General features: G+C 42.4%; 1 protein-coding gene across 3 annotated transcripts; it reads right to left on the bottom strand.

Moving 5' to 3' along the window:
- Positions 1-401: 401 nt before the first annotated feature.
- pomgnt1 (protein O-linked mannose N-acetylglucosaminyltransferase 1 (beta 1,2-)) lies at positions 402-18,293 on the bottom strand. Of its 3 annotated transcripts, none has more exons than XM_062555776.1 (22): positions 17,977-18,293; positions 17,518-17,729; positions 17,238-17,340; positions 16,071-16,186; positions 15,714-15,779; positions 14,309-14,422; positions 13,482-13,599; positions 12,936-13,034; positions 12,120-12,247; positions 11,897-11,967; positions 11,645-11,720; positions 11,321-11,404; positions 11,054-11,095; positions 10,652-10,710; positions 9,557-9,629; positions 7,249-7,377; positions 6,246-6,371; positions 5,901-5,965; positions 5,626-5,670; positions 4,851-4,986; positions 3,410-3,519; positions 402-2,177 (listed from the first exon to the last, which is right to left on the bottom strand). In XM_062555776.1, exons 2-22 carry the CDS (start codon positions 17,635-17,637, stop codon positions 2,096-2,098), a joined length of 1,962 nt encoding a protein of 653 aa, XP_062411760.1. In that variant the 5' UTR covers positions 17,638-17,729; positions 17,977-18,293; the 3' UTR covers positions 402-2,095. The 3 variants fall into 3 exon arrangements, with proteins under 3 accessions (XP_062411760.1, XP_062411763.1, XP_062411761.1); XM_062555779.1 differs by having other exon boundaries at positions 17,518-17,645; XM_062555777.1 differs by lacking the exon at positions 17,977-18,293 and having other exon boundaries at positions 17,518-17,970.
- Positions 18,294-19,041: the final 748 nt, after the last annotated feature.

Below are 19,041 nucleotides of genomic sequence, written 5' to 3'. Positions count from 1 at the left end.
ACAGGTGTGAAGTTCCTGGACAGATCCTCTGACTGTAATCCTCCTCGTGGCTTTCAGCATTGTGCCCTTTTGGGAGGGAAGCGCCACTGTGTCTGCTGTCAGGAGAACAGATCTTCAGGGCAGAGCCACCTCATGTGTCCCTCATATAACCACCACGCGAGGCGAGCAGAGGGGAAGGACAGAGTACACATAAGCTGCATTGTGTATAAGCCGCAGGACAGTGTTTTATGCAAGTTAAAAGAAACAAAACCATATTAACTGCCTGCCCCCTGTATTAACCTCATAGCTGAAGACATTTTGCAAAATCAATGTATAAGCCGCGGCTAATAGTCGGGAAATTACAGTAGACACGAGGCCAACCGTGACGGAGGAGAGGGAAAAAAACCCAAAGGCGAGGTCTATTATAAACAATATCATTTATTCAGTGAAGACTTTCAAAAGGAGATCAACAACAAAAAAAAAGGTATTACAAAGAAGAGCCTAGTATCTGTAAAAAGACAAGGGTGTCCCTCCAGGCATCACATCCCCAGCCATTCTGTACATTCCTAAAAACAAGTCAGCCGCTGAAATGTTTGGACACAGCTGGGCGATCGAGACCAGCAGGAGTTGGGCCCACACTATTTCTTTTAGTGATTTCACCCACATGTGATACCACAAGTCGTATAAGTGGCATACATCAATATTGATGTCAAATGCTGTTCTTGCCATTGCAAAGAAAAGCACATTTTACTGCAACGTGTTAAAGAAAATCTATAATAATAAGTGTCCACCTACAGGAGACTACCGGTATAGAACAATCTCAGCAATAGTCATTCAAATGATCTTTCACACACTGCTAACACTGAACATTATCCATACTGCAGAAGGTCGAGGTACCTTGTGACCGTGATCAGCAGCGCCTTAGAAACACTACTGTTAACACTAGAAAGATTGTTCATCATTTAGGACCATTCTCTGCTGCGCGCTTTATAAAACCCACAACACAGCAAATGCAAAACGAAGCACTCCAGAGCACAAGACTTCAAACACATCCCGCCATCTGGCGCCACAGGTAATAAAACTAGGAGTGAAATGATGAAAAAGACACAACGGGAACAGCGGGGAGTCTGATGAACATACCAGCATCCTGCCTGAACATTCTAGAAATCAAAATCATACAGCAAAATAGTTTCCCGGGCCAAACTATAGAGTTTTATGCAAGAAAAACAAACAAACAAACAAACAAACAATAATAAAACGTGATTTTCAAGTGTTAGTTTGTTTGGCTGCCCTCAAGTGAAACATTTGACAGAACTAAAGAACTTATTTAAAAGGGCTTAGAGATTTGAGATACAGTGCACTATTGCTTAATAGTCTGCAGCAGGAATACTGATATGACATCGAAATGAGTAACTCTTGCATTTAGCATTGCTTCCTAATCCCTTCATTTGATTTTAATTAGTATTTTGAAGCGTGACGCAACCATCATCTTAATGATTTTCATCTGAGGATTGCAATACATTTCAGGTACCTTACACACGGTTTTCAGTTAATGTTGTAAAATAATGCACTCAATTTTTTATCTCCAAAAATATATGTATGTACATACAACTTTAAGCAATGTTAGGCTTTTCTTCTCTTTTTTGTATAAAAGTGGATTAAATAAAATAAACCACTGCTTAGTCCAGTATTGGCAAAATAAATAGACTTAAGTTAAAATGCATTTACAGGATGAAAAGCTCTCAGTAGTGTTTTCAGTCAGTCCCTTAGATGCCTATGTTTGACAGATATCAGCACACACACTCCATTCATTGATTCAACTGCTGGGGCATACAACATGCACCTCAACACACACACACACACACACACACACACACACACACACAAACACTGGCCTTCTCCTTGGGGCCATTATATGTCAGGGGCTCTTTCAGTCCAGTGTCCCCACAAGCAGGCATGGTGGAGACCGACCTCCCATTCCCTGGCCACCCCTCCCCAACAGCTGCCTGGGCTCCTCAGGGGAGGCCTACCGGCGGTGAGTGGGGACCGTGGGGGGTGGTGGTGGTGGTGGTGCTGTAAGGCCGGACGGAGAGTGATAAGGCAGCAGGGCGGGCGGCTACACCTGCTCCACGGGGGCCCCCTCCTCTTTGGGTGGAGGCTCTAGGTGGATGGGAGTGAGCTGGGGGGGCTTCTTGGACCTGGAGCGAAGGAGCAGAGGGATCAGGAACACGGAGGCACACCAGCCCAATTGGAGCATGGCACACAGGGCAGATGGAGGCACACATTTCAATTTCAATTTTTTATTTCAATTTCAATTTGATTTCACTTATAGAGCACCAACACATTACACATATAAGTGTCTCATGGCGCTTTCCAGAGTGTTAAACATTCAGAGTGAACCCATGAGTGACAGGGGCGAGGAAAAACTCCCTTGAATTGGGGATACATATAGGAAGAAACCTCGGGCAGATCCACAACTCAAGGGTCCAACCCATCTGCCTAGGGTCAGTTACAGTGCAGTAAGGTCATTTTTAGGGTCAGAAACACACCAACCCAACTGGACTAGTGTTTCCCAACCTTTTTTTCCTTGAAGGCCCTCTGGCCTGTGTCTAAGACAAGCCAGGGTCCCCTACCCAAACTCCCATCCACATAGACATACACACATAAAGACATTGTTTTATTCAACAATTGGGGTCCGGGGATGAATTACCAATGTGTAGCCTAACCCGACCTGAAGGTTGCTTATGCAAGTTCAGAGGTCAGAGGTAATAAATAGCTACAAGAATATGTGGAACAAAAATGTTTTAATTTGGATTATACAGAGTTTTGATCATCCAACTGAGTGTGTTATTTGGATTTTAAACATTTAATGTGTGCAAATATAATGTTGGTAATCTCACAACCTCAGCCCAGGCAACACTGTGCGGACTCCCTGCGATCTCTAGGGGCCCCTATTGGGGTCCCCGGAACCCCAGGTTGGGACCCACTGAACTGGACCATGGAGGTGCACCAACCCAACTGGACCATAATGGCACACAGGGCAGGGTGCACGGCTAATGCCCATGGGGTGGTGAGCTGACGGTTTTTGCAACTTGTAAACTTTGTCATCGTCACCTCCGTTTTAGCGATTGCAAATCAAAATGGCTAAACTTTTAACGAAGTAATTACTGTAGCTGTGCAGCCAGCTGATATATTCAAGGGTAACATCCAGGTTTCCGCCAAAAGTAGGATTTGATTAGGCTGAGGCAACAAGTCAGTAGTAAGATGACATTTTTCTTAAAGGCTTCTCAGAATAGCAGAAAATAAAGAGATTATTTTACTGTCTATGGAGAAAAACATGTGAGTCTGAAAGCCGTTGGACCCGGAAAGAGATTTATTATCCCATTATCATATCAACACTTAATAACCGAGTTGGGGAGTGAGTACTCACGAGTACGGGGAGAAGGGAGCGGCCACCACCAGCACCTGGTTCCTCTTCCTGAAGTGGCGCCACAGGCCTCTGTGATTGCCCCGCATGTCCAGGTCCCACACGTGTAGACACTACAGGAGGACACACACACACACACACACACACACACACACACACACACACACACACACACACACACACACACACACACACACACACACACACACACACACACACACACACACACACACACACACACACACACACACACACACACACACACACACACACACACACACACACACACACACACACACACACACACACAGACTAAAGTTTTACAGTCCAGCAAGGGATCATTAATGGTAGCATCTGCACTACCCATAATAAAACTATGCTAAGCGCAAAGGGTGTTAATGGGGTGTATTTAATGACGTTCCAATATTTCTGTGAATCTTTTAAGTTATGGTCCTGTCCTACGGCTTTTGAAAGGCAAATATCTGGTTGTCAATAACAATAACTGATTCGGTCTAAACTTCCGTTACTTCAGCCACATGTGTCGAACCCTGCCTGACCTGCCAGCGAATTTGTATTTCGCCCGGCAACTCAGGCTGGAAACACATCTGCACATCCATCTCCCTTGTTTCCTGTCCACAACCTTTGGGTCCAATCACAAACTAGCTTATCCAAAAGACGCACCGGATCACTGGTCTGATGGGTTGACGGACTGTCCAAGCGTACCCAGTCATTTGAACGATGCCCATTGATCAAGCCACTTGTGCAGTAGAAATAGAGCGCAGACTCCCCACACAGTAATTTCCCACATATAAGCCGCATTGTGTATAAGCCGCAGGACAGTGTTTTATGCAAGTTAAAAGAAACAAAACCATATTAACACCATATTAACTGCCCCCCTGTATTAACCTCATAGCTGAAGAAATTTTGCAAAATCAATGTATAAGCCGCGGCTAATAGTCGGGAAATTATGGTACTAACGTTCAACCTTAAAAGATAGCCAGGCTATCCACGATATTCCGCAGCCAACAATGGGGGTCGTCATGACACCGAAAACGGTTTTCTATTTCTGGCGAAGCTGCATTGTATCTATTTTAACGTGACGGTTGACGGTGCTTAACATATCATAAAGCATATAAAAGTAAACTCTTCTATTTTATATCGGTTATATATGATGTAGTATATACATGCTGAGCGCAGAATTGTCAACATTTCGAAAGAAATCTAAGTTGAGGCATAACCTAGTTAGCTACGGAGAACGCACATGTTAACAGAATGAACGGAAGTTGAAAACAGTATCGTAACCATCGCAACGATACATATTTCCGGGTTAAGGAATAAGGTGGATTGGCTCTCCATACATGCACCACATACATACAGTACATACGTTCTCATGCTCATGCCCCATCTCTTTGCTGTTCACTACGGACACACACTAATGTCCCACCTTTGCCAACTCAGTCCAAGTGTTGGTGTCGGTCTCCTGTTCCATCTTGATGAACATGACGTACGTCTTCCCCTCAGTATCAGGGATGAAGGAGTCCTCGCATGGGTTCTTAGTGTGGTCCAGGATCTCAGCGTCCCTAGAGGTCACACACACACAGACACACACACAGACACAGACACACACACAGACACAGACACAGACACAGACACAGACAGACACACAGACACACAGACACACAGACACACAGACACACAGACACACAGACACACAGACACACACACAGACACAGACACACACACACACACACACACACACACACACACACACACACACACACACACACACACACACACACACACACACACACACACACACACACACACACACACACACACACACACACACACCTTATGCATTGTACTGTATACTCTGCTGTGTCTTCGAAACTGAACTCTACTGCTCTACCGAACACAGCTTCATTGGGTGTCCACTGAGCTCAGCACTTAGTTGGCCTCACTAAAGCTCCCAGTTTACCCACTGCAGAGTTTTACATGCCTATAAAGCACACAGTGGAACTTACTGGGCCTGTGCTCGCTCCCTGCTACCCTTAGCAACTCTCCTGTCCACTTCCACATTCACAGCGCCATCCTTTTATTACTCTTCACGTCCACCTGTTCTTGTTTTTTATCACACTCTTTGTTTTGCATATATCCTTTCACTGGGCTCACAGGCATATTTCCCGTACAGAGTGCTCTTGAACTTTCAAACTGCTTACCTTAACAGGTTTTGAATCTCCAGCTCATAGGCGTCCTTCTTCAGGCTGGGGGGGGAGGGGGGGACATTAAAACACACACTTTTATAGCGAATGATATTATCGAGTGGAAATGACTTTCATGAGTGCACGAGAACACAGGATCAGACTTGCATAAAAGGATTGCATCATGACTGTTTGCAGTTCTGCTGTATGTCTGGCTTTAGTGTTGAACTTCAAATGAGCAAAAGTTAACTATATTTGTGTGGACTAGTAGAACAGATGGAATTCATACAAACCCATCCACATTCTTCAGCTGAACATTTGGCACGGTGTTGAACTTGTGCTTCTTAAAATACACTTCCTACACAAACGATGAAAAGAGCAGAGTTAGTCATTTGAAGAACAAACATTTTGTTCGTTCGTTGTTTGTTATGATGGTTATTTGAAAATATATATTTACCATTTTTAGTGCCTAATCCATACAGTACATATGGTAGATATTAATCAATGTCCTTCAAGCTGGATTTACAAAGAAGTTAAACCAGCATGAAAACTAGAAGCACAGCTCTGGAGTTTGGGCTGTCTCAATACACTCTACATAATACATGAAATGTGAATGATGGGGAGGGAGCTGTACTGACATGGAAGTATCCATTCATGTTGAGGCCAATGATGCCGAAGTGGTAAGAGCGCGACACATCTGGAATCACACACTCTCTCCCCTTCCTCTGCTCCGGCATACGCATCCACATGTCCCAGTCCCACAGCTGCACCACACACACACACACACACACACACACACACACACACACGTTAGCAATGCAGAATCACACACCCCATACGACATTAACAATACAGAAACACACACACATACACACACACACACACACACATATATACACATGGCATACAAATAACACATACATATGCATATACATACAGAAATATAAGCATGGATGTGCAGACAGACACACTCCTAATACGAGTTGAAACCAACTCGCATTGTTTTTAACACACCGCTTATTCACACCGCTACATTGCTGTGCACAGATAGGGAAAACACAGTTTGTGCGGTTTCCAACACATTGCTTTTGCTATACGACAGAACTTGTGTTAAAGGCAACACAACTTGCATTATTTTTAACACATCTTTGTGTCCAGAGAGGGACAACACATTTGTTTTAAGAGTGCACATACAAACGCAAGTATCTCTCATTGACAAGGAAACGTAAGCAAAACTGTAATTACTCTCCAAGTAAGCAAACCAAATACTATTACACATTACCACCAGATACAGCTCAAACAGGGTGTGGTGCTGAAGCTGCTTCTCACCAAGACAAATTGTTCTAATTTATCAAACCCTGGCATATTTGTCATACTTTAATTAACAATTTTCATTTTGACAAATTAACAGCACTCCAATAACTCAAAGTTTAAACTCTGATGTGATATATAATGAAAACAATATCAAGCAAAATGACAGAGCTAAATGCAATGAATGTGTGAGCAATTTACATGTTTAATGTGCAATGTATGACATTTGGCTAGATTTTCCTGTGCTTGCGTAACAAACTGCGATGGCCAGAGGAAAGAGAGGCTTGTAGTATCATTTCTCTGAGGGACGGCTGCGGCTTGCTCCGGTACCTTCTCTGGTGTTGGCCACTTGGGCTCCAGCTCATCCTTGTAGAGGCTCTTCTTCAGCACCCAGCCCAGGCCAGGCATGCTCTCCACCCGGTACAGCAGCGCCGGGTCTTCTGACGTGTGCTCGTAGCCCTGCGGGCGGCCACAGATATACGTTACCGTCACACAATCCCACCCCTCCAATGGACACACAGTCCTGCTGCCCTAAGAGCAACACTCTCCAGTGACAACAGACCCTCATACATGTGCATAAGGAGAAGGCAAAGGTCACATATAGTTTCTTAATACGGATTCATCTTTGTTCAAATACTTATCTTGCCTTAACTACCTTATTGATATATACACACACACACACAAATATATATATAAGGTATAATCTTTAATCTATAATCTAACTATTACATATCTCATCTTTTGCTGTGTGCTCAAAACATGTTCCAGAATGCTATGACAGTGTGATCATATCCTTAAGTGGACAGGGATCCTTTCCTGCCACACCCGATCCCCTCACGGACACGGACGAGACACTGGTGGCCAGTAAGTCCATCCCGACAGGAGCCGTGACAGACCCTTTCTGTTGGGTCCTCACGGGCCTTGCAGGCTGACACCAAACCTCTCCTCTGACTCCTCACACGCCCTATATGGACACAGAGCTTAGCCTGACGCAATTCTGCCACAGGTGAGGAAGCTCAGGTGGAAAGAGCAAGCTTATAAGCACACGCACTAAAGCAGCCGGTTTCACTCATGGACTCGGGCCTTGCTGCCCACAGTCACAAGTAAAGAGCGTCGAAACGATTAGAAATTAAAGCAAATAAATTGAACTATGTATAGAACACTGATTTTGAGAATAAACTGACAAACAATGTAGAAAGTATTTTGATCAACAGATTTGTCACTGTACATTTAGGAGGGGAAAAAACAAATGTACTTGGAGCTACAGGTTCATTATCGTTTCATAGTAAGTTAACTTGTGGAGTGTTAAATCAATACCAACTCTTGAAATACTTCAAAGGAATAGGCCGAGGCTAGAGGCTGCAGCTGTTTTACCAAATAAAAAGACTAACAGAGAGATAGAGTTGTGGTTACCATTTTTCTTTTCCTCAGCCAGAGTACACAGAAGGGAGCATGTGGACTCCTATTGCCATCTTACTAGGGTGGTCCTTATTTTTCAACTTTTAAAATGTCATGCTCTCACCCCACCAATATGTTTGAATATATAAAAAAAACAAATGGGCAAAATTTTATCAAAATTAATCAATATTTAGAGGTTGCTCAAGACCTTTAAAGTTTAACACATTTGCGTATTATGGGATATGCCATAAAGCAACTGGAAACACTTGACAAATATGACAAATCGCAGAAACTGAAGTGGCAAGAGAAAAACAGGAAAAGTAGCAAAAAAACAAGACTCAGCAGTCCAATGTAAAGGCCCTCATAGACGAGTTAGGAGACCTGTTTGATATTGCACATTGAGATTCATTCATTCTTAACATGCAACATTAGGGGCAACGGCGGCCTAATGGTTAGGGTTTCGGGCTTGTAACCGGAGAGTTGCCGGTTCGATCCCCGACAGTAGCAAAAAACTGGGCGGGGGCAGTGGTTGAGCACAGCTCTCCCATCCACGGCTGAAGTGCCACCTAGTCCCTCACTGCTCCGCAGACTTAGGGAGAAAGAAGAATCCAGAAGAAACCAGAGACCAGAGAGAAAAAGGACATTGTGGGTGTATGGGCATAGTTGATACTTGCATAGTTTGCACTTAATGCAAAAGAAAAATGTAAAACACAACAGGCTACAACAAGCACAACAAGAGGAGCAATTGATGAATTAAATACTAGCATTGACTGCTTCTGAAGATAGTACTGATGAGTGATGATGAATGTTATTCTGTGAAATATGCTGTGAACAATCTGCAGGATGGACCTTCTACTTTCAAAACTACAAAAACAGCCTGAAAGAGCATTGTTAGCCCTGAGCTGGCTGCTATGATGGATATAACCAAGTTTTCTGATTGAAATATTCAAAGGCCTTGAGCAACCTCTAGATATTGTAGGAATGATTTAAAATTTTGCACCGTGTGTTTTTATTGATATACGAACACATTTAGGGGGTGAGAGTTGAACATTTCCCCATTTTTTTTTTTTACCCCATATAAGGACCACCCTACATCTTACCCACTTACAGATGCGTTGATCTGTATGGTATGACTGTACTGTGATGACACCCACCAATGGTGTAATACTGGAAAAGCAGAAAACCAGTTGCCATGTATGTAGTATGTAAACAACGGAAGCAGTGCTTTGCCAAGACTGACCTGGTCGTTCCAAGCGGAGACGCAATAGAGACTGTCATCCTCTCTCAGCAGATGAATGGTCTGGCTGAGGAAGCTGGAGAAAGAGAAGGGGAGAGGGAGAAAAATTAGATTACACATACAGGAACAATACTGCGCACCTAATGTCTGAGGGAGGTTGCATATGGGCTGTTTATCTCTTCTTTGTTCCTGACACTCATTTGAAGAAATGTAAAGATTCCAGACATTTAGCAAATAAAGTATATCAAATCTGCCGGTCTATTCGATTTTTATCCATGGTTTGAGAAATTACAATTTTCCATCTTTTTCATGAATCCATGATGCAACTGCTGTCTTATATCTACTATTACAAATTAGAATAACTAATAACTATGAATTTCTTATTTTTAATTTGTAATAGATTAATAATATCAACTGAGATTACTGCTCACATCTGAATGGTGTTATTGATGTAATTTCTGTGGTTTTCTCTAAATACCAATATGATACTCTCTCATCTACTGAATATGATTTCCCAAAGAGGCTTTGTTGAGGTGGGCTTAAAATGCTATCATTACAGTGTCATTTTGGGTGAGGGTAATGACTACTGCTGCACAGTGCACACAAAGTGGCTGCTAAGACTTCTTGACAAGGAGGACATCATAAATATAGCTAGAGCAAGTTACAGTCATTAAAAATTCAGGACCTTCAGCACAAAGTCTGACAAAATAGGCTAAGGCTTGAGCAAAACCAGAAACATTTATTCAGTTCCCAGAGAGAAAGATTTTTTTTATAGACTGGCAGTGCGTGTGTCTACTTTAGCATACTAACTTTTATTTCACACATATGTAACCAGGGGAAATCTATTTTTAGAATTGTAGGAAAAGGCAGGGAAACGCTTAAACCTCCAGAGAGATGTCAAGGCGTTGCAGTATGCTCTCCAGGGACTGACCTCTGGTGAAAGGTTAAACACCATAAGCAGTGAGCAAACCACCAGTCCTGCACATGTACATTCAATGAGCTGGAATGTTTCCATTTACATTGTATCAAAAGGTCTTACTGCCCCCTAGTGACTGATTTTCTCTACTACAAAAAAGACCAGGATGGACAGCTCCTTACCTGAAAAAATCTATCGAAATGTCCAGGTCCTCTTCCAGCACAATGGCAAATTCAGCATCCTAAAATCAAAAATTAACATTAAAATGAGCTTTACGGGCTTTCTACAAGCAGATAGAAAAACATTTCTACAGTGACTTTTAGATTACTCTACATTTTTAACATTGAAAATATTTGTCATTGACGAAGCTCTTCCAAAATCCTCCCTGATCTCATCACTAGAAATATGATGCAGTAAGAGGCCTGACAGAAAAAAAAAACACTCAAAATAAACAATGTTCTGCATTTATAAGTGGTTGAATAACTTCAATTTCCCTTGACTGAAGAGAGTTGACTGGTTAGAGGGGACTGAAACGGCATTAGGAATTATATTATGAAGAACAGATGTGGAGCAAAGACACTCACAGGGTGCAGGTTGAAAGTAGCAGTCAGGCTGGCCTTGTAGTGCTGCACGACAGAGAAAAAAAAAGTGCATGAGATTCAACCCTCAACACACAGGAGTACATATGAATGTCTAGAGAAAATAACTACAAACAGGATTGATTCATATATTATATCAGCTTATAATGCAAAAAAAGAAGAAAAAAAAGTGAGCAATTACTACATAGGAATATCTCGCAGTGAAGTCGAGAAGCAGCAGCTATTTCTTTCCATTGGTTGCGTTGACCTTACCTGTGACACCCGTGCATTCTTGATGCTAATAGGCGTGTGCTGGACCCCTTTCAGGCCAAAGAGCTCCACCACATCCATAGGCTCCTATAGAAACACACGTAAAAGAAGGTTATATCATCTTTTCAAACTTTAGAGTCTCATCACCGTGGTATAACAGCCATAAGGACTGGACATCTTTCGACTATGTTAATTCTGGAGTCAAGTTGCCAGCATTTGTGAAAGCATCTTCATAAAAACACACTGGCCACAGAGGGAGCTGTATCGCTGGGTGATACGGTAGATTTGCTCAGTAGTCAATGCTGAGTGAGGAGCACACACCCATACCTCATAGTAGCCATCTATGAAGACCGTGATCATCTGAGGGTTGACTCCATGGGAAGACAACAGTGAACGCAGCATCCTGCAAAATGGGAATTGGTGGGAAAAGTTGACAGCAGATATGCATGCCTTTTTTTTTATTTTATTTTTTTTTTATCTCAGAACAGAAACAAAACAGAAAATAATCTTTGACCAAATAATCCAATGACCATAGGAGGCTAAAGTAAGAGAGGATTGCCATTTAAAATAACAACCAACCTGTAAAGATAGTTTGGCCTGTTCCCTGCTATCACTGCCACCGGGACATGGTGGACATTACTGACAGGCAACTGAGAAGGCAAAAAAAAAAAAAAAAAAAAACATGAATGTTATCCTGCAATCACCCAATTAAACAATCAGCATTGATGTGTTCTGGTCTGCTGTAAGTTCACTGCAGTACATAGCACACATGACATGCTGTGACTGCACGCTGCTGTCTTACTGGATCAGGGTTGAACTCGATGGGCGCCGGGTCCTTGCAGCTGCAGATGCTCCCGTAGCCCTCCACCTTACTGCAGAAGAGCTTGCGCCTGCGGTTCAGCTCCGTGTCTGCCCAGTGGCACTCAGCCTCTAACAGGGACAGAGCAAGGAGAGTTTCAACATTTTAGAATAAAATGGTGCGTTTCTTTTATATACCTGTAGTGCCTTTCTCAAACTCAAGATCACTTTACATAGTAAGGAAAAACAGCACAATCAAAGAAGACACAAGAAAATACAATGAAAATACAAAAAACAGGCAAACAATACAACAACATTTTCAGAACTGACCACTGTGAGACATAAACTGCAATACTTTTTAACAATGTTGTGATCTAATGAAAAGGCAGAGGACACAGTAGTCCACACCAGGTACTAGAGTCCTACTAGGTCTACAAGGCCAGATCTATCCCTGACATACTGTATGTGGGATGTAGTCTGACACAGCTTGAACCGAGCAACCAAGATCGTCAGGGACGCCTCCCACCGGAGCCATGATCTCTTCCAACTTCTGCCCTCTGGAAGACGCTACAGATCTCTGTAGACTGGAACCACGCGCGTCGACAACAGCTTCTACCCTTCAGTAATTATACTCCTGAAGATTTGTCACTCTACTTATTATTCATTTATTGATTGATTTATTGTATCCCCTCCTTCTACTAATCCCGCCCCTCCTGAACTGAGCTACAAAAATACCACTAACATTGTTGTGTGGCAGTTAAGGTTTCTATTCTATTCTATTCTATTCCAGGTGGTGTGGCAAGAGAGCAGCTTACTGTACCTTCTGATGCAGTCAGTTGCACCTCAGTCTTCAGCAGCACTGGGTCGCCCCAGGTGGAGAGGGCTGGGGATTTGGAGTGCTTCTCTCCATACACCTGACCTGAGGGCACACAGGTCAGCAAAGACACTTCAATTTTGGAAAGGCTTAAAAACACACCAACTGCACCAAGTCCCTTCAGCTACTGTACTTGTCAGCACTTGTCACTTGTTTGTCCAGTTCTTTTAATTGTGAAAACGTCACCTTAACTCAATTCACATTTTAACCTTAGGTTCTAAAATGCATCTTCATTGTTATTTTGCACCAGTAACTCACTGAACACATTTTGACAGTACCGACTATTAGCCGTGGCTTATACACTGATTTTGCTAAATTTCTTCCGCTATGAGGTTAATACAGGGAGGCAGTTAATATGGTTTTGTTTCTTTTAACTTGCATAAAACACTGTCCTGCGGCTTATACACAATGCGGCTTATATGCAGGAAATTATTGTACATGTTTGTGAGTGCGCGCTTGTCTGTGTCCGTAAACGAGTGTGTGTTCCTTTACCTCCTTTCTTGACCACCAGGGTCCACATGTCCCTCCAGCTGAGGCCAATGCCCACCTGGCTGCCCAGGCTTTTCAGCAGGTTTTTCGCCGACTCCTTCAGGTGGAACGTTCCTTCATCCTACACATTACATTACAAAGAATTACAGACACTTTGTAAAAATACCACAAAACAATACTTCACCCAAAACTACTCTGTGTTTGCTCAACCAGAATACCAATGTTGCAGGCTGGGTAAACCCGGCATGATCTGCCGGCGATTTGGATTTCGCCCAGCACCTCAGGCTGGAAACCTGCACATCTATCTCTCCTGCTTCCTTTTCTACATCTTCTGGGTCCAATCACAAATTAGCTTATCCAAAAGGTGCACCTGGATCGTTGGTCTGATTGGTTGAAGGACTATCCAAAAGCATACAGAGTCATTTGAACTATGCCGTTGATCACACCTCTTGTGCAGTAGAAATGAAGTACAAATTCCCCAGACTGATGTTCAATCGTAAAAGATTGACCTTAGTATGGCGAGAGCCAGAATACCAATGTTGTGCACCTGGCCCAACGTATCCACATATAGTGTTCAGATGTCTCTAGGCCAGTGAACAGGATTACAGAAAAACTACCAAGCTGATACTTTAATGAAACTTGAGGTGAGTGATAGGCCAAGGAAGAACCTGTAACATTTTTTTGAAGCAGATCCAACGGACAGGATGCATTTCAAGATACAGAATTTGTCTTCCCGGGGTGTGTACTTCACAGAGTACCGTTCTAGTTTAAGTAAGGACAGCACACGAGAATTACAGCGTGAGGCTAAAGCAAAAAGTCTGATCTCAAACCTTAATGGTGAAAATGAGCACTCTGCCACGCGTCACCATGTTAAGGAAGAGGACCATGGCTTCATCCTCATGAGGAGAGTACGTGTCAAACACCCGCTTGGCCATGACGTGGCCCTGCAAGGAAACAAAGTTACAGTATCAAACCAACTTGATTTGTTTGCTAAAATACACCACACAAATTAAGCACTCTTACACACTAATGCAGTGATTCCCTTCCTTCAGTCTTTTTCACTAACAAAGGTAGCAGCAATTGTATACATTCTCAAATCTGAAACATATACTGGACATACAGCACTACAAACAGAACATCGGATTCCAAACTAATTTTCTAAAAATGAATAGAGTATAGAACAGTAACAGCAGTTGAATCCAGCCATTCTTTAGGACATTCCTCTGACAAAGACAATGGAGTTCTGTTCAGCAGATTAAGCTAAGAGATAAAGATTAGTCTAAAGAGGTAACTTTAACACGGATTAATAAGGTTTCAGACTGCACAGTATGTAGTTGAAGTCAATATTGTTTTTGGTGAACAATGTTTCAAAACAACCATCATTATTTCAGGTCAAATCTTAGAAAGGGATATGCCACAATGCTTGAGACTGTCAACAGCTGTTGTGTCAAAGGCTGCGTTCAGACTGCCAGCCAAAATCCGATTTTTAGCCCATTCAGATTTGTATCGGATGTGACTTTTGAAGTCTGAACAGTGACAGGTCACATGAAATCCGATTTTTGCAAAACGGTTGCAAACCACATCCAGGAGGTAGTTTCATATCGCATTCGTATCGGATATGGACAGATGCGTCTCAGTCTGAACAGCTCCCAACACTCAGATCGGATTTGACTGTCCGTGACGTGACTTTACGTGCGTGACCGCCCACCTATTTCGAGTTGTGGAGCAATGTTACGTCTTTTGACCATGTTATATTAAACGTGACTTAACAATACTCAATGCTAAATAGAGCATTATACAGTCTCTGCTGTGTTTCTATGGAAGTTGCAAGAATCCACATTGTTCTATTAAATGCCGTTAAATAATTAAATAGCCTTCCAACAGTTTGAAGTGGAGCTTGCCACTGATTAGTTTCGGTTTCTGTCGCGCAAATGTGCACACGTATACATGCATTCAATGAACACTCACCTAGTTGTATTGTTCTATGTTTAATCACACCAAATTAGCAAGTATTTCCTCCTGATGGCAGAAATGTTTGCTTTCGTTGCTACAGCAACCTGTCAGATCTGTTACTAATATGACCCAGTCTGAACAGAGCCATATCCGATTTGGACACTTGCTAAAGGCAGTGTGAACAGTCAGTCCTAAAAATCGGATATGAGACGGAATCAGATTTGAATCAGATTCGTCTGCAGTCTGAACGCGGCCTAAGTGAGACCTTTGAGGAATCCTTACCGTGGCTTGGTTAAGGACGATCACATGGATGCCTCTGCCCTGCTCTCGCATCTCATCTTCAAGAACCTGAACCACGAGCAGAGACAGGATGGAGCTCTGAACTGTACAGTTGACTATGCAATAGCACATGCTGAGACACTTCACATGGCAATTTCTATCAATAATCCAAACGTCAAAGAAGGTGAGAGAACTTCTTGAATCCTGAGCTGTTTTTTTTTTTCTCAAGGAAGGTAAAGAGATGCTTCGATTTACAGTACAATTAAGAGTGAACTGATGAAGAAAAAAAAACATACACTATACAGTATGGCTGAGAATTTGGAGAGAGTCGATTAAAAAAAACGATGTAGGCTCACTCACAGTGGTTCCATCCACAGCCACATAGACCTTTGAGCGGCTGGAGTACACCTCAATATCAAGAACCTTGCGGCCACTGGACGGTCTTCTTGGGGTCTCCATATTAGGCAGCACATCATCTAGTGAGCAATATGTAGAAGTTCAAATTCAGATACTAAAACATTTATCAAATAAAACTGTCTTTGAACTGCCTTCCAAACCTTCACTGAACTGTCTTATGTTATGTTATGGCACACATTCATGTATTCACAATATTGTTTCAAGAAACTTTTGTAACCTCACAATATTTGTTTTGTTTTTCCACAGTTGCATATTTTCTTTCCAAAGATCTTGCATAATGACTCAACCCTCTGCGTTGACATGTTGCTGAGCGGTGAAGGTTGTGAAGGTTTTTTTTACACTAGCGATGGAGGATCAGTCTCTTTTGGGAACTGGCCGAGCTGCTGAACGGCTTCAATATTTACTCTGCCCTTAGAGCAACACCTGACCCGTGTCAAGGACTGTTCAAGAACACAATATTGTAACTTAAGCTGTTCAATTACCAGGAGAGTCACCAATGTCCACAATTTAGCCCATTTTCATTTCATTTTGCGTGTGTGTATTTTGTACATTGTTTTGTGAATTTTATGTTGTGCTTATTTCCCCATTTTGTTTTATTATGATATTATATGTTTATTAACATTTATTATTATTTGTTATAGCCTAACTTTTTTCAAATAAGTCAGCTGTGTAGGGATACACTGGCAAGCCATGCTGCTCCGTTTTCCAAAGGCTAAGAAGAAGCCTTGCCTCGTCTTTGAAGGATTTGACTCGGCAGGGTTCAGTTCTACCAAGCCCAAATCCTTGAGGATTTTCGACTTCGAGAAACAGCCATAAACTGGTCACCATAGAGTGCTCTGGAGAAGCCTTTAGTGGTTTGATTTTCCTGTCATACAGTACAAGATCTCTGTGAAACATGAATACAGCTCTGGATGGAAATAAATGCTGTGATGTTGCATAAGGTTGTCAAAGCAATGTTATGGCAAATGGGAGCTGTAATCAAAACTAAATGTTGTTCAATGAAGCATTAGATGACAACCTTTTCCTTGAACAGCTAATGTACATTCTTGAATAAAACCTCTTAACGAGTAGTGTAGAGAAAGGTATCTGTAACATCTGAACACAACTCACCGTACTCTTGTATAGACTCTTCCTCATTGGCTACTCTTCTAGTGTCCAGTATGAGTTTTATATTAACGATGACCGTCACCAATAAAAATAGCACTGCACCAGCCTGTATAGACGGAGCACAGCAGAATGCACAAAGAGAACAACATGATAGTTAGATGTCAAATGAAGGGGACATCAAATACATTAATCCACAGTCAGTGTCTATCAAAAGCTGGGGATAAACCGTGAACACACGACATTTGCGTGAAAACTGTTAAAAAATAGAAAATAACAGGCATACTTGACAGAATCGTCGTATAGCTCTCTTGTTGGAGAGTTTATATTTCCATGAGAGGTAGAGGCTGCGTTGGTGCCGCGGGATGAAAGGTTTGGCTCGGGGATTAGGCGTCCAGGTATCCATCACTACAGCTAAACGGGAGGCAACGTTTTCTGTTTACCTTCCACCCTCTGGTCTGTTACAGCTCAGCTCAAGGCTATCTTTGGTCACGTCATCTACATAACAATACCACAACATGAGTGAGGTAAAGTATGCAACAACAGGCCAATACATGCGTAAAAGCACAGTCCTGGACAGCAATGGCAATCACGATTGCATGAGCTTGACTGTAAAGTTAGTACACCCGATACAAATCAGTTTCATGTATAGTAGCGATTAGTCGTTTTTGGTCAAGTACTAGGCTTGCAACTTTTAAAAGGCAGAGGTTGATTCCCCACTAATCGAGTTTGTTTATTCGATTACCTCTCCACCGCAGGCTCCATCACACGTTGTAGGTTGTTGACTTTCGAGGTACCTTAACCCAACCCAACAATAAATATCTAGTTTACATGGCAAGCTAACTCGCTAGCTTTCTTGCTAGAGTGCTATCACGTATAGACCAGAGCCATATAGAGAGAGGTAACGTTAGAGACCACTCAACTATAGCCGCACTACGCTCCTCAGCTCACGTATTTATAATACGAGATGCAATCGAAGAAGCACCGCCGGCTAATCTGCTTCTAAACTACACGACTGTGTGCTTAGCAGTGGCCAGCTGGTGCAAACTACTCATGATGCTGACTGCAAAAGCACTGCTAAATGTAGCACGTCATATTTCGTCGACACACAGGTGCAACACAAAAAACGATCCGGCTGGAATCTCGTCCTACCAAGTAGTTGGCCTAGCACCTGCCCGTGGTTTTCAAGGTAGCAATTTAAGGATCTTTCATGTTTTAAAATTAAGGATCTGATTTCGAATATGATATTCTGTTGTCAAAGACACCATGCTGGTAGCCTACTCTAGCCTACTCTGCCTCCTGAAACATAGGCTACGTAGGTGAGAACTGCAAACAGGCTGTTGCACAAGAACTGAACCAACTTAGAACCAGTATCACATTAGAGCTTGTTTATGAACGTTAATGCTTTTCATGCAAACACCCCACAATTGTGTTACAGCCATCAGTACAGACGGCCTCTTTGTAAACAGATGAGAGACCATAGATGTGAGCAGTGTTGGGAAGGTTACTTTAGAAATGGGTCATTCCACGTCAAATCAACCAGAGCGTCTAAAAAAAAAATGAAATTCGTTCTGCCTCTTTTTTTTGTCAAAGTTCACAAGCTCATTGCTCTAGAACTATTTGTAGGAGGCTCAAATTTTGCAGGCTGGTGCATAAATAGTATGCAGTAAAATCACCACGAGTAGTCTGGATGATCCTGCATGGTCATAGCAGTCCCTCAAAGTTGATCAAAATGTTATTGGAGTTCTTGGCTGGGCTCTGTTTAGGCCCCATTTTTACTCAACATAAGCTCTTTTTTTATTGAGATACC

The sequence above is a fragment of the Sardina pilchardus genome, chromosome 15, assembly GCF_963854185.1.
Source record: "Sardina pilchardus chromosome 15, fSarPil1.1, whole genome shotgun sequence".
In the NCBI taxonomy this organism is placed as follows: domain Eukaryota; kingdom Metazoa; phylum Chordata; class Actinopteri; order Clupeiformes; family Clupeidae; genus Sardina; species Sardina pilchardus.
Note: the sequence above shows the minus strand (reverse complement) of the source record. Positions and strands in the feature narration are given on the sequence as shown.

Bases quoted from the DNA above. Each gene is read 5' to 3' on its own strand.
- pomgnt1 (XM_062555776.1), bottom strand. From the start codon at position 17,637: ATGGATACCTGGACGCCTAATCCCCGAGCCAAACCTTTCATCCCGCGG. The intron at 11,721-11,896 runs GTTGGTTGTTAT...CCCATTTTGCAG, and splicing joins AGGCCAAACTATCTTTACAG to GATGCTGCGTTCACTGTTGT. The intron at 4,987-5,625 runs GTAAGCAGTTTG...TGTGACCTCTAG, and splicing joins GAGATTCAAAACCTGTTAAG to GGACGCTGAGATCCTGGACC.